Source organism: Rissa tridactyla, chromosome Z, assembly GCF_028500815.1.
Source record: "Rissa tridactyla isolate bRisTri1 chromosome Z, bRisTri1.patW.cur.20221130, whole genome shotgun sequence".
In the NCBI taxonomy this organism is placed as follows: domain Eukaryota; kingdom Metazoa; phylum Chordata; class Aves; order Charadriiformes; family Laridae; genus Rissa; species Rissa tridactyla.
In genome coordinates this window covers 31,944,665-31,971,157 of record NC_071497.1, presented here as the reverse complement: position 1 = coordinate 31,971,157, position 26,493 = coordinate 31,944,665, and the positions used below count along the sequence as shown (strand labels likewise).

Below are 26,493 nucleotides of genomic sequence, written 5' to 3'. Positions count from 1 at the left end.
AATTCACTGGGGATGCAAAATTGAATTAGGGCTAGGGTGAAAGGCAGACAAAAGATTGCCTCACGTTGTTATGAACTTGTTTTGTAGGTCGGTAGGTATGCAGGAAGCTAGTGTAATTGAAATGGTTGCAGAAAAGGTCTGTTCTTGTCTGTGGATGAATATTGTGGTTGGAATAGGAAATAGAGCAGGATGAATTAAGGAGATTTGAGGAGCTAGCAGAACTCATCTTGCCAATTGTTGAGGCCTGTAAAAATGGAGAAAAGGGTACTGAATTGTAATAGCAGAGTGCATGTCTGAATAGAACTGTTCTGGGACAACAGCCCAGTGGAACTTCTGTTGATGCTTTTTTTTTCCTGCAGAAATTGTTCCCTGAGGGGCCTTTCTTGGAACATTTCTTTTGTTCTTTTAGATTGATCCATTCATTAAAAGATGTGAATATATTTAAATTTCTGTGACTCATCTCTTTAGTTCAGTATTGGTAGCAGCAAGCATATCTGGAGTGTTCAACTGTATATCCTGGAGGTGTTTTGGATGCTTGATGTACTTTTCATGGAAGTGAAGTTAAACTGGAATAGGTGCTGACCATTTTAGGTAGGCCCATCTTTGGCAACTATGTTGTCATTAGAAAGCATAACAACCACTTCAGTGCTTGCATGTCTCTCTCAGGGCAGTAGTGTAAGAAGGTGATTGTGTCAGTCTCAGTGAGTCAACAGAGAAGGCTTTCTTACGGAGATGACATTGGAAGATGCTGTCTTTTGTATCCTACGTTTCTCTGTGTTGGGTGATGTTTTGATTTGTAAGGATGCTGTTTTCATTGTATTGTCACGTAACTAGAGGTAAAGCACGGAGGGGTTTTTTTGGAGGTGGGGTGATGATGTTTTGTTTTGGGGGTGTTTTTCTTACAAGTAGCCTCAAAACAGCAAATTTTGATCACCAGTACAACTTCTCTCTTTTTTGCATAGGATGGGGACACTGAATGATTTGTGGTATCCATCTCTTCTTGAAATTATAAGATTGCCATTGTAAAATGTTCTTTTGTGCTCCCAATAGTTTACAGCTATTTTTCCTCTTGCAAGAAAGAAGTGGTGGTGTTTGACTATTTATTCGCATTTATGTGGTTGGCTTTTTTGTTTGTTTGGATTTACGTATGTATTTGCCCTTTACACTGAAATGTGGCTTAACACTTTGGAGAACTTACACAGAAAAAATACAGTGTAAATTGAAATATTACAAACTGCTAGGAGGATTTGGTGAATCCCCTAACAAGATCTGTTCTTTTCCTGATCTGTTTCCATGTTCTTTTACTGTCTTTGTGAGAATCAGAACTTATATTCATGTTAATCTCTGCCCAGAAGGGTTGTATGGATTTATTGATGATACTGTCATCCTGTGGGGCAGTATGTGTCACAGATAAAGGTTTCCAGCGTTGCACTGTGCAGGGTCAGCTCTGTTCCTGTTGACTTGAGTGCAAGGCAGTGGAACCCCATAATCTGCATTGTCAAGGTATAACATTAGAAGACCACTGTCTATTTCAATAAGGAAGAGTTGCAAGCAAGGCAGAAACACAAAAATTGTGTGACTGAACACTAGAAAACAGGAATAGGAACAATAGCAGCAGGTGTTACCTGCAAAGTGATCATCAGCTAAGGAGAAAGCAGAGCAACAGATGCTGCTTGTGTAAGCACTGGTGTTATGCGTGTTTGCTTGTATTCAAGGGCTGTGGAGGTGGTAGACTGCCTTCCTCTTATAAACTGGAGAAATCCCTGATTGCAACGTATTGTCATAAAGCCCATAAAGCAGAATGACTCAATAGATTGATAAATGGTTTCATGTTATGACTTCACCCTTAGTAAAAGCTTCTTGGGAGCATGTGAAATACTTGCCCTAAATTGCCCTGGCTAGTACTACTGCTTTTTTTAAGTAGCTCTTTATTTTGTGAAAATAAGCCCTTTGGCCTAACTGCTTTGTAGAGCAAAGTACTGCTCTTCATTCATATGGCTGGCAGATTTGGAGCCTCATAAATTTGTTTCTATCATGACTGTGTGCAGTAATTCAAAATAATAGTTTTTTAATTTTACCGATTAAGAATATTAAATTGTCAAAATAAAACAGTAAAGTGCAAGTGATAAACTAGATAGATCTGGATGTGACTTCTAAATGTGGCTTCTAATGTCTTCTCAGTCATGCTGCTGTTATACAAGATCATTCCTTTTTAGTGGTAACCAGTTCTTGAAATGTAGAAATGTTCTGGTTTGAGGTAAAACAGAACCAGTTTTCTGTTCAGTAATTTAACTTTTTAGCTAAGCCTCTTCTAACTAACTACCGTCTGAAATTAACAGCATATTGTGCAGGAACTGTTCACTTTCAGAGTGATAAGACCTATGTTTATAGTTAATGCCAAGGAATGGTATGCAGCGAGGCTCTTGCTTATACTTATTCCTATAAGAATCAAGGTTAGCTAATTTTGTTTTTTGCCCCATTGGAGGGCCAAAAGTGGAAAAGCGTAGAGGTGTCGCGCCTGCAGGGAGAAGTGGACAGGACAGGTGACCCAAAACTGACCAACGGGGTATTACCTCCCATCTGCATCATGCTCATTATAAAAGCTGGGGGACCAAAGGGTCAGCCCTCTTCAATGGCTGGCCTCTGAGAAGGACTCTATCTGTTCATCTGCCTTTGATCCTGATCCAAGCATTCCTGACTCCAGATATAGAATTCAGCTCCTGTCCATCGCAGAGTGCAGTCTGGGACCTGCCCAGTGCTTGCTGTTGTTGCGATCATCATCCTGGGAGCTTGATATGATTTTGTATATATTGTGTATATATTTCATTATTTTTTTATTGTTATTACTTCATTAATTTATTAATATTTTCATTAAAGTAGTTTAGTTTTTTCCTAAACTCATAAATCTCTTTTTCTCTCTCTCTCTCTCTCTCCTCTCTTTGGAGAAAGAGGTGGTGGTGGTGAAGCATCTGTCATTCTCATTGGTCAATCTGGCCCAAACCACAACAAGAAAGCAACACGCTTTGTGTGTGCCCTTGAAGCTCAATAGTCATGCTTTTCATTGTTGTGCAAACCAAACGGGATCTGTCATTAATACCAGCACACATCACAAAACACATGCAGGGTCAGAACTAGAGGATTTTTTGAGTTCCCCAGTACATGGTATGTCAACATCTTCATTAAATTTAATTACTTGCAGCAGGAAATGCGTTGAAAACTGCTAAGTGAAACACCCAGTGCCTCGTTCCAGCTTTTTCTGAACTTTAGCCTTTGCCAGTGGAAAAGAACTTTGCCTCATCTAGAGACTGAAATATAAATACATCTGCTTGCTTTGCCAGCGCTAGGCTGGGTACAAAACTGCTTGACTGAGTCCTGTTTCTGGGACTGTTGTTTAAGAACTGCAAATCCCTTCCCATTTCTGTACACTTTTTTGAAGTGGATAATGCATAATCATGATGTGTGTCCTCTGTGCCACTTGACAGATGAAATCCTGAGGGGTGCAGAGAGCCTTTAGCAGATTTGCTAACGCAGTTCCATGTACTTAACAGAACGAGAGGAGAGCAGTGGGAAGCAAGGAGCCTTTTCCACAGCAGATGCCAATGAGGCAGGATTGTTACAGTGATCCACTCAGCCCTAGAGCCACACTTGTCCCTCTTTCTCCCCCAGTGCCCTTTCAGAAGAGAGGAAAGTTTTCCATATGCTCAGACGTACTACCCCTGACTTACTGTTTTTTTAATCCATACTGTAGTTTGTGGCTAACATGTTGCTCTTGATGAGGGATATTTTTCTAACCTTCCAGTCAGGGCAGAAAGTTCCTAAGACTGTCACTCTTCACCTTTGGTACTGTTTCTCTCTCATTGTTGCTACTGTGTCTTAGCGTTTTGTGGCTGCTGCTGTTTGGGGAAAACCACAACAGGCAGGAGTCCTCACAGCCCAGAAACCTTGTATTGGAGCAGAATAATCTTTTCTTTGTGTTTGGGGTTTTTTTTGGGGGGGAGGGGTTTGGACTTGACTTTTTTGAAGTTTGGGACCCTTTTATTTGACTATTGTTTGATTGGGGAGTTAGAGAGATAGTAGTGACTACAGGACAAATTCAGGCAAAGCTTCATTACCTAATTGTTTTAATTGCAAGGTAAGTTGGAAGGACAACATCCATGTTAAGGATGCATAGTGCAGAATGGAACATGCCTCTGCTGCTTTGTAGTTACAGTCAGGCTGCAAAGAGCTGTCTACTAGTTCTGCCTGCTTTTGTGCCCTGTAAGAGTGATGCTACATACATCTCCTCATTATGAAGTATCACATTAACCCTTCTTCCTTGGAGGCTGCTTTCCCCCACCCCACCCCCACCCCCAGCTGTGTTCCTTCTTTCTCTAACCTAGAGCAATTTTCTGATTTCCCCTCAGACTTTGCCTGTCTCTCTTTCCCAGAGGTTCTGCCAGTGGCCACACTGCCTGCCAGTGCTTGTTAAAACTGTCCGGTACTTGTTGGTGTGTCTTACTTCTTGTGATCAGCGTTGAACTAATTATCAGATGTTGGGTCAGATGGGAACATTTCTCCTCCCTCAGATTGGCAGGGACTGGTGGAACAAGTGCAGGGCTTGTTCACCTCCAAGTTTACTGAACAAACTCCTCACTGTTTCAAGGACCTAGGGCACTGGGGATGACCTTGCTCTCTGCAGCTCTCTTCCACTGCTGTGTAGTTGTTTGGCTTTTGGCCTTTTCCTACAGCGTGTTGAGAACAGTTTTGTGGATAGTGGAACAGAGGGAGATGTTTATTCTGTCATTGGCTGTGCTCAGGGGGGTGTCAACTTGCTGTTCATTGTGCTCTTTTCTGGTCCTGAGCTTTTTGTGCTTGAACTGAATGGGTAAAGGCAAAATTGAGATTCAACAGGATGGAGACAGGAACTCATGCAGCTGGGAGAAGGTTGCTGCCAGTCTTTGTATGGATTTCACCAGCCTGCTGCAGTGGGATTGATGTGATACTGAAAGACTTGCCTAGGGTAGAGAGAAGACAGAATAGGCTGTTTGGGTGGATCAAGTAATAAATGAAGGAAGAAACATCCTCTGGATTCCTTCCAGGCAGACAGAAATGACCTGATTCCCATGGGGGAAAGAATGAAGCATATCTAGACTCCTGTTGGGTTTTTTCCTGAGGTTTTTGCTTTTGGCTCTGATTTTTATGTTCAGGATAGGGGACAAAGTAGCAGGTGATGCTCTCTTAGCTGTCATGTACTATTGCTGTCCCTGGAATTTGTGATCACTCTATACAGAGTGAAAAAGATGCTATTGCTGTGAAGGGAAATGTGATATGACTTGACCAATGCTCTGCAAGAGAGCATTTCTGCAGGCTATCATGCCCACACGTTAGTAGCATTCTTGTGTGAGCTTACTGGTATTCTCCCTGTCCCCCAAGACTCCAGTTACTTTATATTGATCTAAAACTTGCTGGAGGGATTTGGTGCTTGACAGAGAGGTAAAATTCTTTGTTCATTTTGGCTCTGTTGAAATGGACATATATTATCATCGTAGTTGACAGACCAAAGTTTGACATTTAAGTAGCTGGTTTTATTTCTTCTTTAAGGGACACGGTTACTACATTTGGGTACCGGTGCTTGAAAATACTGCCCAAACTGATCTGAGATCACTCAGAGCTGGTGACAGAGATGAGGCCTTTCTATTGGCAGTAATAATAATAGTGATGTCAAGGTGGATGCTGAAGGTCTCCAGAACAAATTACAAGTTCCTGAGCTCTATGATTAGAATGGATCCTCAATGCCCACATAGCGTCACTGTAATTTTAGGTCCAGTTTTAAAGCAGAATGCAAAATGTAGAATGAGGCACTTGATAAAGCTGGATTTCTTTCCCTTCTTCATTTGAAGCTTAGGGGCAAGCGAGCATTTAGGTGACAGCAGCATATGTGTTTGTGCCTATGTGCTTGTATTAATACAAATACTTCAAAGGCCAGAGCAATAGAGAAGTAAATGTGAAGTACTCCTGAAAAATATCCGATGAATTGCTCTTAAAAATGAGAAGGGAGTCATGGAGCATAATAGCATGAGGATGGTTCGGCTACCAGTGCAAAAAAAAAAAAAAATAAAAATTGCTTGTTAGATTATTGTCTGAGTGAAGAATCAATCAAAGTAGTAAATCTTTGTAAATTCAGAAAAGAACTTGTTACCAGCAAGTTCTTTTGGCATACTGGTTAAATCAACATCTTGCTAACATTGTTCCCAGGTCTATTTATGTTCCTCTCTTCTGTAAGTGCACTTCCATTTATGAGGTTTGAGTTTAGCTTAACAGAATAAGGAATAGCTAGAGAACCTTTTATTTGATGCACTTTATGGAAATAGGTAAGTACATGGAGATCTCAGTGTTTGACATGTAGCAGACATCTTGCTTTTGAGTGCCACCCTGTACTTAGACAATGGAATTTATTCCTTGAGTAACAAATTATGAGAATATAGGGTTGAAACATGACCAACAGTTTGAACTATTCAGCCAGTATAGGCCAGTGGCAGCAGATTCTCAGCCTGCAACGTTCTTTAAAAGAAGGCAGTGGATAAACAGAGTTGAAATAACACGAATACCAGAGGAAGGGAAACAAGATGCACTCCCCATACACCATCTCCATGCTATAAGCGAAAACGGCAATGGGCAAAGCAACTGGTGGGGTTAGAAAGCTGTAGTGGCTTGGCACTGATGTTACAAAGGTTGCAAGTGGTCAGAGCAGCTACTGAAAGAGTCTAGTTTATAATGAAGGGGTTGTGTGCAGCCCAAATATGACTAGTAAGTGGCCAAATCTCCTGAAGAACTGAAGGAAAGTTAAATTGAGTTGAAGCCAGGAAAGAAATTTTGTTGTGGGGAGGACATATGAAAAGAAGGGATAACTAGAAATTAAATATCTGCATGATAAAGTGTTTCCTAAACTAAACTGATCCTTCCAAATCACAGCATTAGCAGAGCAGGGTAATGATTCAGGCAGTGTTCAGGACCATGTTGTGCTTGTCTTGAAAGCTGATGCTAATAGGTTATCCTGGAAGTGTTGGATACTCAAAAACAGGAGGGCAATGGGAAACTCTTGGACTAATCCTTCTTTTCTGATGGAAATTATATGGTATAATTTATTTCATCAATTACGTTGCTGCTACCTAAGTCTTATAAAATTCCTACTGCCCTCCTTTCCATCATCTTATAGAGTATTACAGTCACCCTCTCCTGATCTCAACTGTGAAACTCCCAAGATTCCTCAATAGGCAGCACTATGAGACTCTCTTTGTGTAAAGGAATTCAGATGACAAAATTACTATTTTCTTCTTCTTGGATGAAATTTATGCCCCTTTGAAATGCTTTTGATATAGCACAAGAAGATGCATAGCACGTATCCTGTCTTAGCTCCATTCAGAGATAGGTGTACAGGTAACTCAAAAAGGAATTCAAAGTTATAAAGAAACATGGATATGGTTTCTCACTTCTTTTGAATAAGCAAGATTGCATAGTCCATGTATCTTTCTGGTTGCCCTCTTCTGAGCCTTAAACATATATGCATCTTCTCACAAAAGCTGGTCCAAAATGATCCAAAAAGTGGCCTTTACAGATAATACTGCAATAAATTCCTCCAACAAGGTTTTTGGGTTTTGGTGTTTAAATGGAAATTTTATTTCAGGGCTTTATTTTCTTTCCTCTGTGATTACTCTTTTGTCTTCTGGAGTGTGGGAACAATGACACAACATTTGATTCCGTTACATCTCGTTCACAACACCCTAGCAATGTAAAGGTTCTTTAGTAGGAACCAGAATTTGGTTAGAAAAGTAGATTCATATTCTGTTTTTAAACATGCAGTGACTAAAACTTCTTTGTACTGTATGCTTCCCTAAGCTTCATTAATGTTTTGTTGCATCCCTCTGAATCTCAGTCTCTTCTATCTTCCCTTCCTCTCAGCTTAATTTATTGCCAGAACATTTCACCCTCCCACATATTCTTCCTTCCAGGTCAGTGCTGCATGGCATAAAGTGAACAAATGTGTGTAGTCTTGACAATCTTTGTATGACACCCTGCTTTGCCACCTTCCCACTTTTCAAGCTGTTGCCATTTATGATTATATGCTATCCTACCACTCAGTGAGCTGGTAATTTTGAGTCCCATTGAATTTTAGAAGGGATTATGTTCCTAAATCACATAGGTTCTACTCTTAGCCTTATCTTATGCCTTTTAAAATAATAATAATTATTATTAGTTGAATCATCCATGCCTTTGGCCATACATCTTGTGTTTGTTGGTATTTTTTGGTACAGTATTACATCTTGACTTGGTTTCACAAATATGTTTCTATCCAGAGGAAGCCAGTTGTCTGCTGCTTTTCTTAATTCCTTGGAATTTCTCTGTCATTCTTCAGAGGAATCTCTTTACATGAATGAATTCAGAGAAAATTAAATAGTATTCCAAATATTTTCCTTTTTGACTCTTTAGGACGTTGTCTTACAGATCCATAATGTCCTAGGCCTGTATTGTTACTACATTCCCCTTTTTTTCCCTAAAAAGTGGTTTTAGCACTTTTTGTTATTTATTCTCTTTGGGTTTTTTTTAGGAGCCAAACATGCTCTTCCCCAGTTTCATTTCTCATGCAAATGGTAATATCTTTTGACTATGGTTGATGCTTTTGTGTGGATTCATCAGGAAAGTGTGGTGTCTTCCTTTTTATCTCCTGTTGTCTCCTGCTGGTCATTGAGCTATTTAATTATTGGTTGCTTGCTTTCCAGTGTTCTCAAACAGTTGCTTTTCCTGAACAGTGTTACTCCTTCCATCCCTATCCCTCATTGTGCAGACATGCAAATACTTCTATCAGATGTGTCTAGTTCTGTTCACTCTAAAAGGATGACGCAATGGTTTGATTTCTTTCCTTTAATACGTACTTTTTCCCCTGGTTTCTCAACTGCTGCTCAATGTCTCTTACTTAGACATGTAGAGGTGTTTTCCTGGTCTGTTGTTGTTTGGTTTAGGTGTCTCGTTTTAGTGTGTTTGCTGTTGTGTATGTGTTCATCAATGGTTCTGAAAATACCTACAGATAATGAAAACATCATTTAATTTCTGAGTAAATTTATGTATCTGGATCAGAATCCTTAGTTTTGTTTTTTTCTTCTGAAAAGATCCCAAGTTTTTATTCTTTTAGGTATCTGAAACATGTTATATATGGCAGAGGATCCATGAAAACTTGGGTTTTCATTTTGCTTCTGTGGTGGATTTTCATTGTATAATTTTTCCCCAGAGTGCGATCCCAGGGTATGAAGGTGTGTGTCAAACTGCTTTTTCATGATTGCCTTGCATTCCATTGTAGTGGGAACTGTGAATTCTCTTTTGGATGAGGTAGTATCTCTCAATATTGTTGATAGAATCAATGTGCTAGTCTTTGGGTTTGTACTCTGGGTAAAGTTTTCCAGGTGGCAACATTACTTATCAAGCATTTAAGTGATTTAGGCACACTGGAAATGCTGTCTTTCTTCACCCCTTGCAGATAAACTATGAGGCTTACTTATGTATTATTACCAGCGCACAGTAGTAATTTAGATATGGTTGTGTAGATGGGGCACCATGTGGACAGTCATTTCTGCTGCTTTCCTTTCAACTAGTAATTTCCACATTTGGATATGAGAATGTTGTTGCACACTGAGGGTAGGTTCTGTGATCTTTCAGATCCACAGGTGCTGGCAGGGATTACACTACTTGTTAACCTTGTTATTTTTCCTTTACAGGTAGTCTGTAGGTAGATGCAATACGTGAAATTGCAAAATTGGGATTTGCAGCATCACTGCTGTTCTTCCATTTTTGACTACACCAACTACTGTTAATTTTTGCCTCTTGGCATGACTGTAGGTGTCCTTCCTTTTATATCAGATCATCTCACGCTGTTACCTTGCTTGTGGAGTTGCATGGTGAAGTCCTTCCACTCCTTTTGGGTAAAATTACTTTTTAAAAGCGAATCTCAGTGTTATTGGTGTGGGGTTTTTTTTATTTGTTTGATTGTTTTAAATCAGTCAGGGCTAAGTACTTTGTGTTCTTTCCCTGCATTGCATATATGAACATCCTTTATTTTCTTGTGCTGCCTTGAAGCTGTTCAGAGAAAAAATTGCTGGTTTTTTTCCTTAACATGGAATTGGTACTTCCTGGTATTTCATTTTTCTTCATTTTCTTCCCCTTCATGTTTTCTTTTTGTCTTTGTGTTTTCCGTTACTTAATACAAAATTCTCTGTCTCTTCCCTTTGCTTATTTTAATGTCTTTCGTCTGCTTTATGACTTTGATGTAGGCTTCTAAGGCCATTTTACCTTTTTCAGACAGGGATGGCTAGACCCTCTTCCTGCTCCAGGCCAAGGCTGTTAACACTTTCCTGGAGTGCTCCCAATCCTTTGTACTTGAGGTGCAGGAAAAAGATTGAGGTGGAACTTACATTGTGTACAGCCATGACTCAATTGTTGGTCAGTTCTGAGGGAAAAGCTCTGCTCTCTTCCTCCTTCATTCTTCAGTCTTATATCCAGGCATCCTGTTGTTGCAGCAACACCGCCAAAAGGTGTCCAGGAGTTTGGTGCACAGCAGCTCGAGGCTTGTGTAAATGCTAAGGCTCTTAAAATATGTGGTTAACGTTTTATGTCAGCCCAGCACTGAAGTACATGCAGGCTGCTCTTCCAGCAGAAATAGAGGAGGTGCCCATGTAGAAGTACTCTGCCAGTTTAAGGCAGTGCTGTTGCTCCTTGGCTGTGGATTTGCCTCCACAGTCCTTCTTTCAGGTACTGCTTTTAAAAAATAAATCAAAAAATCCAAAACCTCAACTCCATAATCTGTTTCTTATTTGCTGGCAGTTCATTCTCTGCTGTGTGCTAAAACACGTGTTTGGAAGCAAACGTGAGTCAGTTGCTATCTTTCCACTGCCTTCACTGGTTTTGGAGTGGGCATGAAAAAGGAAAACCTCCCATGCCTTTAGTCGGCTTTGGATTCTCTCCGAAGTGTTCCTGCTGGAGCTGGGTTGCACCTGCATGCTAGGATAGCTGTCTGGCAAGCTGATTCTCAGAAACCAACAGAAGCCCTATACACATGTGTTAATCCTGGGTGTTTTTCTTCAGGAAGTGCTAAATCTTGCACTCCAGAAGGACTGCAAAATAATGAAAGGATTTGGCAAGGGAAAAGGGGAAGAATACGCAGGCAGAACTAGAGACCATTGCTACCATTGTTAAAGTGTAAGACTCCGTATAAGCTCTTCAGAAAGCTTTTTTTTTTCCTTTTTTCTGTAAATACTATAGCTATCTTAATTGTAACAGAGCAATATATTAAAAAATGTAAGGTGGTCAGCACGAATCATGATTGAAAGAAAGAATTCAAATATTAAAGGTAGAATTTGCTTTTTGGCTATTGCTGATAACAAGGAAAGCTACTTTGTATACTTTTTTTTCTGTGGTAATAGACATGTAGCTATCTACTTCTGCAGTTTTCACATACCGGATTCCAGTTTTCCATACCGGATTCCAGTATCTGATTGAAAGTTTGAAAGCTGGAATAATAGACAGCAGATGATAGAGGAAGTAAAAACTTCTGAAGTATAGTAGATCTTCCAAACAACAGCAAAACTTCTTGTTCTGAAAATATATATATTTTTTTTAAACCTGTAACTTTCTTAGCAGTGGATCTCACTGCGGCCTTGGCTAGGAGCTTTGATGCTGTGATGGAAATTTTTGATCCATTCTTCCTGAGGAAGGGAACAGTAAGCTACAAACTAGACTTTAATCAGTACTCTACAAGTAATTTGACCAGTACACGTATAAAAAGAACTGTTTCCAGTACTAGGAACTTTTTTTAGGTTGTCATATCCTTGTCAGAAATTCTGTCTTAACTGTTTTGAACTTTTAGAAGCATTGAACCCAGTAGCCCGGACACCAGGCTGCAGATACGCAAGTCAGCAAATCTGCTCTGAACCGTGCATCCTTTTGGACCTCAAGGTCCTGTTCCAAAAGCAGGCAAGTGCACAGTTGCTGCCTTTGAGGGAGAAGAGAGTTCTGCAGAGATTTGCAGCTCCTCAAGCCTGTCCTGTGCCAAAGTAAAGGAAGTGGGCAGCCTGTTTCAAACACAAGGAAAAGAAAGCCTTGCGATCTTAGTGGATGGAGCTCACTGTAACTCTTCACGGTGAGGAACCTGCTGTAGAAGTGGTCAAAACAAGACATGAAAAATGCTGCATTGTAATCCAGCCTCAATTCATGAGGCTTGGATAGGAAAAACAAAAAGGTTTCATTCATTTTACCAGAATCTTTCGTGTCTCTGCCTTTGCCTTTGCTGTACACCTGGTGATGAAGCCAGGAGGCCTGGAGACACTTATCTCCTGCTTGTGTTTTTTTTGCATATTTGGCTTTTTTGGTTGTTGTTAGTTTGTTTTTCATTTCTTGGGCATGTATAACACCTTTCTGTGGTAGTGAGAAAAGAAAGCAAGCATTTTACTCTTTTGAAGACAGGTGGAGAAGGCCCCACACTGAGTGCTGTATAGGCCTGTTTGCCTTTTGTTTCTCTGTACTAATTGGTTAGAATGGATGGTTTTAAGTTCCCACAAGTATGACTGCTAGAGAATTCCTACATATCCAGCCTCAGGGACTTAAGCTTTGGAAAATGAAGTACCCATCAAAGCAGGAGGTGGCTGTTACAGTTTGTATTCTAACTTCCCCCCTTTCTCCCCCCATTGCTTTTTTTCCCCTTCTTCCAGAAAGCTTAAGAAAAGAGCCTTTTGTCGTCTTTCCTGAAAAGTTACACTGAAATTCATCTGTGCTTTATTCATCCGCTTTCATTTGTGCCATTCATGGGCAGCTGTGGGTTATACAGGACAAAGCAGATGAATTCCTAACCTTCACATTCAAACAGTGTGTTGGGAAATGTTCAACACCACAATCCCCCCTCCTTTTTTGGGGGGGTCCAACGAAAGTATTGTAGTTTTCAGTTTCAGTACTGAGACATCTCTGGCCTCTGTTTCTCCATATGCCATTAAAATGGTGTGACAGAGTTTTGCTGGGCTGTAGAAGGGATGCGTCTATACAGATATATCTGTATAAAGAGATCTCTTTCTCATATAGCAAAACCTAGCAGCTTCTAAGAAAATGTGATTTAGAAGTTGCATTACTGGAATTTATGTTTAAATATCTTTTTTTTTCCAATGATGATTTCATTTTAAGCAACATCAACTAGGAGAACTGAATTTACCTTTGTGAAGACTGCTTCAAATGTTGTGTCAAAATTGTATAGTTTTGCTAAAGTTAACTTTTGATGTGGGTTTCTTAAATAATTCTATGAATGAGTAGGGAAGAGTATAAGAGTATCCATTTATTTTTCCTTTCTTTTTTTTTTCTCTTTCCTTTTAGATAGGCTATTTATATGTATCCTGTGCCAGATCTTCATCTGGTGTAAACTGGCATAAGACATCTGAGAGGATCTGGTCGGATATATGCACAAAACATGTAAACACTTGGCAGTATGATTAATGTGCTTCACCTTCACAAATTAAAAGTGTTTTAAAACCAGACTTCTTTTCAGACTGCTTTTAATTTAAAACTGTCACTTCTTCCCTCCCCACATCAGATATAAAAAGCATAATTTATACTGATCACCTTTTAAATTGTAGTGTGCACGTTACATTAGATTAATAAGTGCTATACCTCTTTTTCCTAATCCCTTCAAAAAGCTGTCACCAGATTTCATAACCAACATCTTGATCAAACTCTTCTAAAAGCCAATAGGTGCTGGAGCGGGCCTTAAAACTTTTTATATTTGTTGATCCACCTGGAATAACAACTTCCCTCTGTTTTTGTACAGACTCTTCATACTCTGAGCCTCCTGATGTTCAGCAGCAGTTGAACCACTACCAGTCTGCAGCTTTGGCCAGGAACAACAACAACATCAGCCCAATCCCACTTTCTGGGAGTGCTGCAGGAGTGGAAAAAATGGAAGCCATCCTTAACTGTGAATTTTGTGAATTCTCCTCGGGTTACATACAGAGCATTCGCCGTCATTACCGTGACAAGCATGGAGGGAAAAAACTCTTCAAGTGCAAAGATTGTTCCTTTTATACAGGCTTTAAGTAAGTACTGTGCAAAACAGATAAACTGAACTCATAAGGGGTTTTTTAGCACTTGACTTCTGAGGTCTTTGAGAGCTGGCTGTAGCTAACAGAAACATGGCCACTGCTGACCAGGGAGAGGAACATAGGAAATGCCATGCCAGATCACAGCAGCATCCATGTAATCCATTTTCCTCTCTCCTACAACAGCCGGTACCATCTGCTGCAGACGAAAGCACAATAAGTCCTTGCACTAGGTTTTACTTGCTGGAGGAAATGATACAGGTAGTACTTTTTCCTCAGCCTAGGCAATTAGAGGCTCCTGTGTGAGAATTTTCTGCACAAAAATAAGGTCATTCCATGCTGCAACCAGCATAAATAAAGCATGGGACAATCAAGTGTCCTAGGGAGGCAGGAGAATTTATATCATCATTCTGAAGAAACCTCTCTCATGTAATTTTATTTCTTCCACCATCTTTCTAGCTGAAATGCAAAGCATTCTCTAGCATACCTGATAGCATACAGAGACATTTCAGAAAATCCCCAATTAGATGTCCAGACTTTAAAAACTTGGTGCTGTGTGTGTTTTCTCTGTGTGTGTGTTTTTAGCTGCTGTTCTGTAAGGGGAAAAAAGGTCTATGCACCTGTGCTGCTCATTATTTCCTCCTGATATGCTGGACCTTTGAGCACAATGCCCTCAGCTGACATTTGAGGTCTCAAACTTGTTAAGTTCTTAGGAGACTGATGACAATAAGCAGTATGACTGGATAAAGGGGAGGAGTTCTGTTGAAGAAAATATTGAGCACAAACCTGAAAGAATCGACACAGGAACAACCTCTAGTTACATGTCTCTAGCTTCTGTTGCTTCAGCTTCTTGCTGCCTCTGTGGTATAATTTGCTGCTTGTGCTTTATATCCTGATTGCTATCTGTCTTAAAGATTACCAGCAATTGCCAAGTCCATTTAGTCTGTTTGTATCTTGCAAGTGCCATTTTCTTCTACCTGGATGAAATGAAATTGTCTGGAATCAAGCAGCATTTAAACATATTCATAGTTGAATAAGGGGGTAGTGTTCTTTCATGTGGTGTCTCAAACATTTGGGGATTAAGTTGTGCTTCTTTTAGAAGCACAGCATGTTTTCTGTCTTTAAAAAAAGAGGGGGGAAACCCATACAAATCCCCTCTTCAGCTCACCATAGAAACATAAATGATAAAAGTAGTCACTGAAGTTGACAGAAATATACCTGTAGAATTCAGTGATCGCTGGATCAGGCCCAAAGCCACTTGTGTTATTAAGTTGCTCTGTGTTCAAGCTAGCAGTTTTGAAGAACTCCAAAGAGACTTCTGACTGGTTCAGTGGAGCAAGCTTCTTGGCTTTTGCAAACTTTACCACTGCTTTAGGAAAAAATGACCAAGTGCCCCAAGTTTACAGGCACCTCTCATTTCAGTAGTTAAACCTGTGGTTAGATAGGTGTACAGTTAATTTCCTCTGTATGCATGTTTCTTGCACCTTTTTAAGTATGCAGCCAGTGTAGTGCCAGCATGAAATTTTTTGTTCAAAAGTACTGTGAAAAATCCATTCCTCCACATTAATAAGTAGAGTATTCTTAGTCTTGGGTTTTCAGATCCTTATAGCTGATGCTTTAAAACTTAACTACTCAGTGCCAGACTCACTGTGTCACAAGTCTGTTTTGAATCCTGAATCTAAACATTTTAGCTGATTTTTGGGCTTTTCCTAGGAAGACAGAGGTGGTTAACGATGTTACCTGCCTCTGGAATCTTCACCTCTGCACCTCCAGCACACTTGGTAGGTTTTGTTCAACTTGCTAAAAATTTAATCTTTACCAGAGAAATACTGAGTTTTTCAGACTGAAGACAAATAATGAGCATGAAAGATGGGAATTCTTTTGCTATCTTAACTATAGCAATGTGCCTGTAGAGCAACCTATGCCAAAGAATATCTTGTCAGAATCAGTGTTTGTTACTTGAGGATACAAGCCTGCAAATAACTCTGCTCATGTGTTACTCATGTGAGTAGCCCTGCTGAAATGCCATGTGGCACTGCGAAGACAAGGCTGAGTGGTATCTGTACCATTTTACATGACACGTCCCTTATAGAGCTATGACACTTCATCGTTCCCTGCACACTTCTTCTGACTGCTTCCATCTCTCCCTCCCGTTTCACAGATCTGCTTTTACTATGCACGTGGAAGCTGGGCATTCAGCAGTTCCTGAGGAAGGACCCAAAGACCTTCGCTGTCCTCTTTGCCTCTATCACACCAAATATAAACGCAACATGATTGACCATATAGTTCTGCACAGAGGTAACAATATCCCTGTATGTGTCTGTATCTGATGAGGGGAATGCTGAACAAAGCCCTTGTCTTTCAGACTGGTTTCATTAAATTTTTCCATCTCTGTTCATCATTAAGTTTTCCTGTCTCTCTACATGAGAACAAGTATGTTGAATAAGTCACCAGCCCTTGAGTATCTTTTGTTTCATTTCTAAATGATGCATCTTATTTATTTCCTGTAGAATTCAAAGTTAGCCAGTGCTGAAACAGGGCAGATTTAAATTTTTTTTAAGCTTTTCCTCTAGAGAGGTTAACAGTCATCAAACACCTGTTCAGCAAGAGTTGCCCTAATTTACAGCTCTGATCTAGGCCAGAGTTGTTTCCTGCTTATGTCCTTGTTATCATAAAGTCCTTGCTATCATAAACTCTGTGACAGGGTGGATCAACTAACCATAGAGGCCCCAAAATAACCCTTGATTACTTGCTTGAATTTTTTTCTGTTCAGCATTCTTAGAATTAAAACAAGAAGTATAATTTATTTTTTTTTCTTTAAGGCTCCTTTTCTATCTCCACCTCTCCCTTCATTTTTAAGCCAGCTAAAAGCAGGATTAGGGATTTCTATATTCTATTAACTGTGGGCTTGCTAGCTCAGAAGAGACAGCTGTTTGGGCTCTCTGGGCTGGGATTCCTGCCCATAGCTATCACACTTGATGCTTGTAGATGGTCTGTTGGCTGCCGAAATCCAAACCCATGTGTTGGGATGGCACTCTGCCTGCTTGCAGGTTGGGCAGAGTTTCACAGTAGGGTATTGGTGGTGAGCAAACACAAGTTTTGCATGCCATCTTTTTCCTGGAGGAGATCCTGGTGTGACAAGCACTATCATAATTCCTTGTAACATACCTCTTTTCAGTGTTGGTAGCTTAAAGTCCTTCTTGTATCAAAGCAGTGAGGCTGGCAGAGTTCATACAAATTTCTATCTGCTAGCAGGGCCATTCTGAGGGAACATCTGGGAAAAATGACCTGTCAGTGATTCAGAAAGCATGTTACAAAGCTGCCTTATTTGGTTGTAAGAATTTGGAAGTGCTTTAGCTTTTACTTCCTGTCTTTGAAGGTGTTGCTGTGTCAGGATTTTGCTGAGCTTCAGCGCATACTCCAGAACTAGCTCACTTTAGAGGACAGGAGGGCTTAGCTAAACCCTGTGCAGGGTACTGTGCAGTTCCAAGTGCTACCGAGGTGTTGTCTGGTTTGTACTGCCAGGGCTCCAGTGGACATTGCCAGACCTTTAAAACACAGATAGACAGGCTGAGGGAGACCTTGGTGGGCTTAGTTAGAGTATTTTTCCATCGTGCGTAGACTTGATGCTGGGAACGTCCAGCTGTGGAAGTGGAGAAGCACTAAATGAGCTCAAGCAGTTACACTCCCTGTACAGAGCAGTTTCTGATCAGTTGTAAGTGATTACCTCCTGGGTAAGTGACACACTGGATTCTTTTGAGCTGTTGCTTCAGTTGCATAAACCAATCCCAAGCCTTTGTGCTGCTGAAACAAAGCTGATAGTGAAGGACATCATGAAAACCTACTAGAGCATTGAGAGAGGTAAAAACAGAGTAAAAGAAGTTCCAATGCAAATGGGATATTAGCTGATAAAAAATCTGAGAGGCCACTGAGGGAAGGACAAGGATTTTCTATGGCATCAAGCATCCAGGTAATAAAGGAAGTAAGGTCCTTCCTTAAAGTTCTTTCTGGTGCATATATCCAGCTAAAAAATTCTCTACCATTGTGTTTAATTGTGTGGCAGCTGAAGCAACAATTTTGACAAGATCTAACATGTGCTGAAAGAGAGACTGATCAATGGTGAATATAGTCTGAGATAGCCTTCCTTTTTTATAGCCATTGCATTGGTAAAACAAGGGCATAGCCCCGAGCTGTGGTCCAAGAAAATTAGTTTTGAGGTAGATGGAGTGGTGCAGTGTATAAAATCAAGAGTGAAGGATTTGATCCATTTCATAGTTAATGTTCTTCCTGTGTAAAAAGGCTGTTTACAGATCCGTGACTCTTGCATTACTTCCAAGTTGCTGCATCTGTAATCCTTGGTGAACCAAAACAGCATGTGCTTGAAATGGAGAGTATATTTGCCTCTTAATGAAGGGCTACAGAAACTGGGTTTTACAGGGCTAAAGCATTAACAGATAGAAGGCTGAATGCCTAGTGAGAAAAAATTAGGCAAGGAATTTGCTTCCCATTAAGAATGAGGGCAAACAGGAAGCCTTTATGAGCTTTCCTCCATGTATCACCTATTCCTCGTCAGTGTAAAAGTGAGTCACCATCCCTTCTGCGGGCACAGATGGAGCACAGACTCATTACAGGTGGCCTGTACCAGGGGACTGACACAGCTAGAGGCTACTGTGCAGGTAGGTGAAGTTAAGTTTGGCTCTCGAGTTCTTCCTGGCCTTTGTGACAGACAAGCCTGGGGAGAGGAGACACGGAGTCAGTGAACTCTTTGCTCTATGACCAGCAGAGGTGTTGGCCTTTAATTTAGTCTGGACAATGCATCTAGTTTTCGTTATCCCTTCCAGTAGCATTCCCATCACACATTTTGAAACATATTGTTATTTTTCTAGTGCTAAATCCAACTTACCAAGATCACTATTGGGTCTACTGTAAAATTTTTGGAGTGTTATTTTTGATTCTTTTAGTGATCATTTTATTCTCTTTCTGGTAGTGAGAACAAAATAGTGATTTTGTTCTTCCATTTGATAGAAATCACACCCATTTTTCTTGAGTAGTAACTTTAACATAAAAAAGTCAAATTTTCAAATTCATCTACCTCCCCAAAGACTTCATTGCTACATATCCTCTCTCCTTGCATGTGGTTGTTTCTGGCGTTATTCCTTGTACACACAGCTTCATTGATACATGCAGAACCCTTGTGCTGTGCTTGCTTTTGTCTACTGGAATGCAAATGCAATGTGTTGTGTGACTGTAGCTTGGATTTGCAGGCAAAAATGCATATTTTCAAATGCCCAACATGACCAATGATTGGTTTATGTCTAGATAGTAGGACTGGGTTTTTTGTAGTTTGTAATCTTTCAGGGAAGAAAATCACTTGTATACGCTGTTGTGTGTTGCTCAGTGAAGATTTTTCCTTTTCACAAAGGACTGATAGAGTCATGGGTTCTTTTATACCTTGAGCAAAAAAATGTATGTCTGCTTTGAGTTACTGTACTGCAAATACATAGTGCATTAATGGCCTTTCAATTTAATCTCTGATCTGCATTACAATTAGACTGAATATTTCAGTAGTCGTTGTTTAGAAGCTGCTGAACTTTGAAGAAGTCTACACACAGATAAAGAAGCTACCTCTTTCAATTTGTGTATGGGGCTTTATGGTTTGCTGTAATTTTGTGAGTTGCCCAGATATGATAAGTGCATTCTAAATGAGTAATTAAATAAACAGAGCTTTGTAGGGGCAAGCTGGAAATAAGAGCATCACCTTACAAAATGTGAGGTTGTGGATGCAAATAAGCCTGCAAGTTCCAAAATTATTGCTTGGAGGAAGCTCACTGACATGAGTACATCATGTAAAAGTTTTATATCATCCCCTGAAATCCTTCAGGCTAGAATTGATGTTATGTTTATTTTGCTTTTCACATGTTGTTGTGCTGCCTTTGATTTGGGGAGTGTGTGTTTGATTGTGAGATAACAGGTTTTGCTAATGTGAGTTAGGGAATGCTGCATTACTCCAGACTGGTAGATAAAAAGTTTTATACCATCCCATGCTTTGGCTTTTTTAATCTATGCCAGGTGATAGAGAAAAAGTGAATTTTCAAATATTTTAATTAGTATTTCTCTCTTTGAAAACTTCACTTTTTCATTTTTGAAACCAGCTGTGAAATTTATTTCAGTGAATTCAAAAGCACAAAGCTGCAACAAACTTGTAAAAAGTCTTCTTATGACCGCAGAATCACAGCTTTAAATTCTGTTGTCTCTTAGACAGTTTTCTGCCCTCCCCTTTTCCCACCCTGAATGGACACAGCTTAGTGTCTTTATAGCTAGGGAAGCTGTTGATAGTGTAGAAAAGAATTACAAGTCCACAGAGTATTTTTTTTAAGGCGTAGCTTTGGGATAAACTTCCACTTTTTGAAGTGGCCAAAGAGGAAGTTAGGAGATAGAATACCTTTTCTGTTCAGGGAGAAGCTGAACAGGATGGAATATTTTGCTGAGCTGTGGAAAAAGGCTTGTGAGCAGTGGTGGCATGTCAGTGGGCCAAAAGTGAATGAACAGTGGAGCTTTTGCCACCTTCCAGAAACCCTAAGAGAGTCTGTATTTCTGTATTTGGTTTTGGATGTGATATTATCCTCTTCACTAACAAAAAGGGGCCATTAGCTCAGATTCTTAGGTGGATTGCTACGTCTCACATTCTCATAACCTTCATTTCTACCATCTGAGATTCAGGCCTGGGTTTTTTGTTTGCTTATTTTAATCTGTCGTTAGGGATGAACCTGCATGAGGATGATCAGATTCCTCCTTTAATCTGCAGTCCATAAGGAGTAACAATACTAAATTTCAGTGTTCTAGTTCAAAAGGCCAGTTGCGTAACAAAAGCCCATAATGAGGATCTTCTGGTGACCCTCAGCTGAAGGATCAAATTTGGGGGTTCTTTTGTGCGCACATCTCAGGGAACCACAGTGGATGAGTGTTATGCACATCAGATTCTGGCTTTGTCAAATGGCTGAAATTAATTGCTGCTCTGTTAAACATCAGTGCTTTCTTTGAGAAGTTGGGAGTTCAAAAACTCAGTAAGAGCATTTCAGTACATACCCGTATCCATGATCTGAACTGCAGGAAGTGTGACATGACATGCATGCAGATTTTGAGTCTGAGCTTTCTGAAAGCTGTGGATGTGTTGGGAAGTTTCTGCCCCTGGCTGAACTGCACAGCCTCTTCCAGGAAAAGGGTCCTGCCTTGCTTACCCTCTCAGGTCCCAGAGAGTAGCTTTAGGTGTGATGGTGAGGGTGAGCAGCTCCTATTTTTATAGAGCCGGCAGAGTGATGCATTTGGAAACACCCTGCGGCTTCCCTGTTTATTACATTTCTAGCAGCCATTCCTGGCTGCAGTAAAGTGCCAAACAAAGTGGACTTTTGGTCTTGCTGATTTTATGGCTGGTATTTTATTCCCAGGCTCTCCTACTTTGCCTCACAGGTGGAGTCTCGTTTGCCCCAAAACCTCCGTTCCCATCCTCTTCACCCAATAAGCAGTTACATTTGTGAGAACACCTGCGTTTGTAGCCTTGGAGGATTAATCCTGTCATTGCAGAAGAATTTTTGTCTTGTGTTTTTTGTGTCAGTCCAGCTTAGCTCCCATTCTTCTAGAGATGGACTGCCCGCCTAGATAGCAGAGCCTATTCCCTGTGTGGGTGGTAGTACCCAAGATGTTGACATGTGGGCCTGGTATTTCATAAAATTTGTTAAGTGAATGTTAATCCTGTCCCTACAGAAGAGCGGGTCGTTCCCATTGAAGTCTGCCGTTCCAAACTGTCAAAGTACTTGCAGGGAGTTGTTTTCCGCTGTGATAAGTGTACCTTTACCTGCTCCAGTGATGAGAGCTTGCAGCAGCACATAGAGAAGCACAATGAACTGAAACCTTACAAATGCCAACTCTGCTACTATGAGACCAAACACACAGAGGAGCTGGACGCTCACCTTCGAGATGAGCACAAGGTAACATCCAAATAGTTTTAATTTGTATTAATTGACTCTTTGCAAATGCCATATTAGTTTACTTGCATGTCATCTCTGATTAGCCAACTTGCCATTGGTTATTTTTTTTCTCTCCATTCCCCAAATATGGAAACTAACCCCTCCCATTTTGGGCTTCACTTCCTCTGTTTTCTATTATTTCTTTTTTTCTTTAGAAGCTCAAAATTGAGGGTTTGTAAAGCTGTTCAGATTGACTACAATTGGCAGACTGTTGTATGCAGAGTATGATTATCTGGAAAAGGCACTTGTGTATGCTAAGTTTATTTAAAGAGGGGAAAAAAAAAGGTTTGTAAAAGAATATGAAGGCTATGTCATTCAGTCTCTCTAAAAGGCAGGAGATTCCAAACATAAGATTGCTCTGGCAGCTTCAGCAGTCTGACATACCATGCATATTTTAATAACAAAGAGAGCAATACATCTCCGTTTACATTTTACAAGGGAAAGATAAACAGCAAGTATAAGCAGGTCCTAAGTTAAGACTGCTTTGGAGTTTGCGAAGTGCCTGAGTGCAGACCTGATCCAGTCTTTGAGAAGTCATTAGAGGCTTTCCACAGACTTAGCTTTGAGTTTCTGTAACTCTGAATGGTGTAGCTGAGAGACACTTGAATTCTAGAATTGAGATGTGTTTTGGAGTATTTGTATTGTGTTTCCAAGGGAGGCAGCTATATGCCTCCACCTGTTGGAGCTGAGCTGCCCAGGTCCTCATTAAAAACTCACTCATACTTCATTGACTGAATTGCACTTTCCTTACAGCAAAATACATTTATATTGACAGTATCAGCAGCAGACGTCCCAGCAAAACTTTTTGTGCTTAAAAAAAAACTTGTCTGTCTTATAAAACCAAACTCTAAACTTACGTTGGCTTGCTATGGTTGTCTCTTCCTTTTTACTTCTGGAGAGTCTTCTGCGATTCATACAGTACATGGGATGCTCCACGCATCCTAGTCACTACAGCAAGGTGGCTGGCATATATCCAAGAGGCACTATTACTCATTCTTTTGACACAGTGCATCAGGCTGGGAAGATTATTCCCTTACTTAGCTCTCCCTTCCAATCCAGACCTGCAGTGATGGTGCCAGTAGTTCAGGGTATCTTTTCCACATTTCTCTTTGGTAATTTACATCTTGCTAATTTGTGTCAAAGTTCTGGGCTCAGATACCCAAGTGATATATTGCGCCTTGAAGAGTTCGTGTATGTGAGTTGAGTTGAATTAAGTCCCTTGCATGTGGTCTTGTTTGTTTAAATCTCAGTGGGTAATGTGTTAAGTCAGAGAACCTCCTCACAGCTGTCTGTATGGAGTAGTGCTAGGAATCCGCACACCACCGCATTTAGGATAGTTTGCTATTTGGAGATATACTGCAGTCTAATTTACACGCTTCTTAGGTTCATTCACATTCCATTTCCCGCAGAGGGATAAAAAATAGTCAGTGAGTGTTGATATTTCATTCAGCATCTTGCAGGAGGTGTTGTACTGCTCTCATTCCTTCGTCTCCATCCTTTCTGCCTCTGTGGCTCAGTGCCTGTGCTGCTGGAGGGCTGTCTCTCTGCATGAAAGATGAATCCAAAATCCTTCCCAGCAGTGATCAATGAGCTCAGAGGGCGCTTGTCATCCAACAAGTATTAGCCCTAGTGTCCTGGTCATGCTCCACACTCTCCGCCTCTACTGTAAATCTACTCCTCTGCTGCTTCTGTTGGATGTGGTGGAGTTCCTGACTTCTGTGCCCTAAGCTGCTCCTTTCATATTGCTGCTGTGAGCTGTTAAGTAGCTGGTGCATTTCACCCTAGGGTTAGCTGAATTTGACTGCTGGGTGAAGTGTTCCCATTATAGTCTGTATATCAGTTTGCAAAGCACTTTGCAGCCTTTCATAATGAAAATTAATCTGTTATTAATGACTGAAAGTGTATGTGGCACATAGCAGCCATGTGCTTAGCGAAGAACCGAGCCTTTCATGCATGAAGCTGAATGAACCAGTCACAAAGAATTTTCCTCCAGTGTGGATGTGCAATAGCGGTGTTTGATCACAGCAGTTGAATGGTCCCATAAGAAGAGGATACAACTTACAGTGTTTTGCATTTCTTAGATTATTTTTTTGTTTGTTTTAATATATCAAAACCAGGAAGAAATGAGCGGGGTTTACTGAACCTCCTTTATTTTTGAAAACCAAAAATGAGAAATGCAGAATAAACAGCAAAAGAAGAATCATCAGCATTGAAAATAAATGAGTGTTAATTTGATTAGGGGCTGCATGTCACCTAAAGCTGTGTAGGTTTTGGGATGTCGATTTTGTTTTGCATATGGGGTGATTTTTCTGATTAGCTGATGATTGTGCTGATTGCTGACAACAGTGTTTCTTTCAAAGGTGAGTCGTAATTTTGAGCTGGTTGGACGGGTTAACTTGGACCAGTTGGAACAAATGAAGGGAAAAACAGAGAGCTCCAGCAGTGATGAAGAAGAAAAAGATGAAGAGTTAAGCCCCAAGACTGAAGAGAGAGGTCAGTGCAGCTCTTTTTTTTTTTTTTTTTTTTTTTTTTTCTTTTGGCGCTGCAACATGTCCCACCAAGCAAGGTCAGCTGTTGACTCTGCAGCACATTCCTGTAGAGCCACGCAGGCATGCCAGCAGGAGCAGAATGGGGCTTTTGTGAAGACACTGCTCCTGGGGGAATCTCATGTTTCTCATCCTTATTACAAGTTTTCTGTCTGTTAAAATATGTGCTATGAGAGAACACAGATAGCATCTGTGACTTATCTGCCCATGCAGATAACATCTATAAGGGCTTGGAAAACTATGTGAGTATTTAAGTGGTCTGTCAGATTTTCTGTTTTGGTAACCAGTTTTCAGCTTTTCACTTGGCATTGTTCAAGCTAGGGATGGAGGTGTCATGGCCAAACTTATTTATGGGCTGTTATTAAGTCTGTGCCCAGCATTCCTTGTCAAAGGAAATCAGTCCTGTTGCTGTTGCTGCAGTTGGCAGCTCTGGAGTCAGGTTAGGTCTATGCCTCACCTGTACTGTTGTGTATTTAAGAACGTGCCTAAGTTCCTATCTAAGACTAATCCCACTGATCTCAGCAAGGCTAGGCCATGTGCTTGCTAATGCTTCTGGTTTGGTTGAAGTTAGATCAGCAGGGAAAAGGTATGTTCTCTGTAAATTAAGCTAAGGGTTTCTTGTCCTTTCCTTCCAAAAACCTTCCCCCAGGAAAGCCAGGTTGTTGCAGTATCTGGTGTAAACCCCGTGTTGTCTAGTCTGCACTGGTGCACAGCTCATTAGTTAAATGCAGGATGTTCGCAAATGTAATATTTTTAGCCCTGTGATGTTTGAATGTCAGGTTCCTGGGGTCACTCACTCTTCTGATGCTGACAGCTGTGGTTAGCGAAGTTCTGTATACTTTAACTAAAGGTATGCCACCATGTTTACCTCGTTCCTCCTGAATCTTCAGTTTTCACACTCACTCAGATGTTGTTCATGAAAGAAAACGTGTCTACCTACATCTTTTCAGGCCTTGAAAAATTCTAATTTCTGGATTCACAGGCTGTTTACAGAACAGGAGGGGCTCAGATCATGCTTTTTACCTTTTAATAGCAAGACCCCAGCATCTTGCCTTCTGTTTAGTGTCCCTGCAGCATAAATCTGGTCTGTGCTTATCTTTAGCACTCATTTCAAGTTTAGATAGCTTTTATTTAAATGAGAAAGGAAGAGAGTTGGATGGAAAAACGTTTATGTTTTAATGAAAAATATCCTTCACAAGATCTTAGAGCAGTGGAAAAATCAGAGGAGAACCTCAAGGGATGTTTGTTCCAGATGCATTTTGAAGTTCAAGTTCCGCTCGTGTGGAAACCTGCTTGGGTGTCTGTTTGGGGACAGCTTTGAGCCTCAGAGCCTCATGACTGGAACGATGATTTGTGTAATGATTTGACTAAAGAACCAGCTCACCTCAGTTGCAGACGTAGCAGTCTGATTAATGTTTTGTATAGACCCACAGCTAGCAGGGGATGAAGAGTCATGATGTCCTTGTGAGGATTACCTTAGCATTACATACAAGCACAGGTGCTGAAGTGACCTTGGAAGTCATGGTATCCAGACGAAGAAGAAAGTGCTATCTGCCAAGTCTTACAAATCCCTGTAAATGCACCATGGGGAGGGGAACAGCCCAAGGTGAAGTTCGTTGTTTAAATTGGCTTTAGGTTACACTATGAAAATGTGAAAATACAACATTCTATGCTGGAGAGTAAAATATGCAGGGATAATAGATAAGTGTTATCCCCATGTTTCATGTGATCAATAGTTAAGCGAGGAATAGTGTCTTAGTAATTCTAATTTTTATTTTGTACTTCTTTCACCTGTATCTATTTTTTTTAATCTGTGACTGGCTA

General features: G+C 40.5%; 1 protein-coding gene across 9 annotated transcripts in view; it reads left to right on the top strand.

Moving 5' to 3' along the window:
- The window catches only part of ZNF462 (zinc finger protein 462), a 90,709-nt gene that overhangs the window by 59,718 nt on the left and 4,498 nt on the right, over nt 1-26,493 (top strand). For 6 of the 9 annotated variants that reach the window (XM_054185355.1, XM_054185360.1, XM_054185359.1 and 3 more), the window contains 4 exons: nt 13,832-14,096; nt 16,261-16,397; nt 21,861-22,084; nt 24,484-24,616. In XM_054185355.1, the coding sequence (XP_054041330.1) occupies nt 13,832-14,096; nt 16,261-16,397; nt 21,861-22,084; nt 24,484-24,616 (759 nt within the window). The other 3 variants (XM_054185363.1, XM_054185364.1, XM_054185362.1) reach the window with 3 other exon arrangements.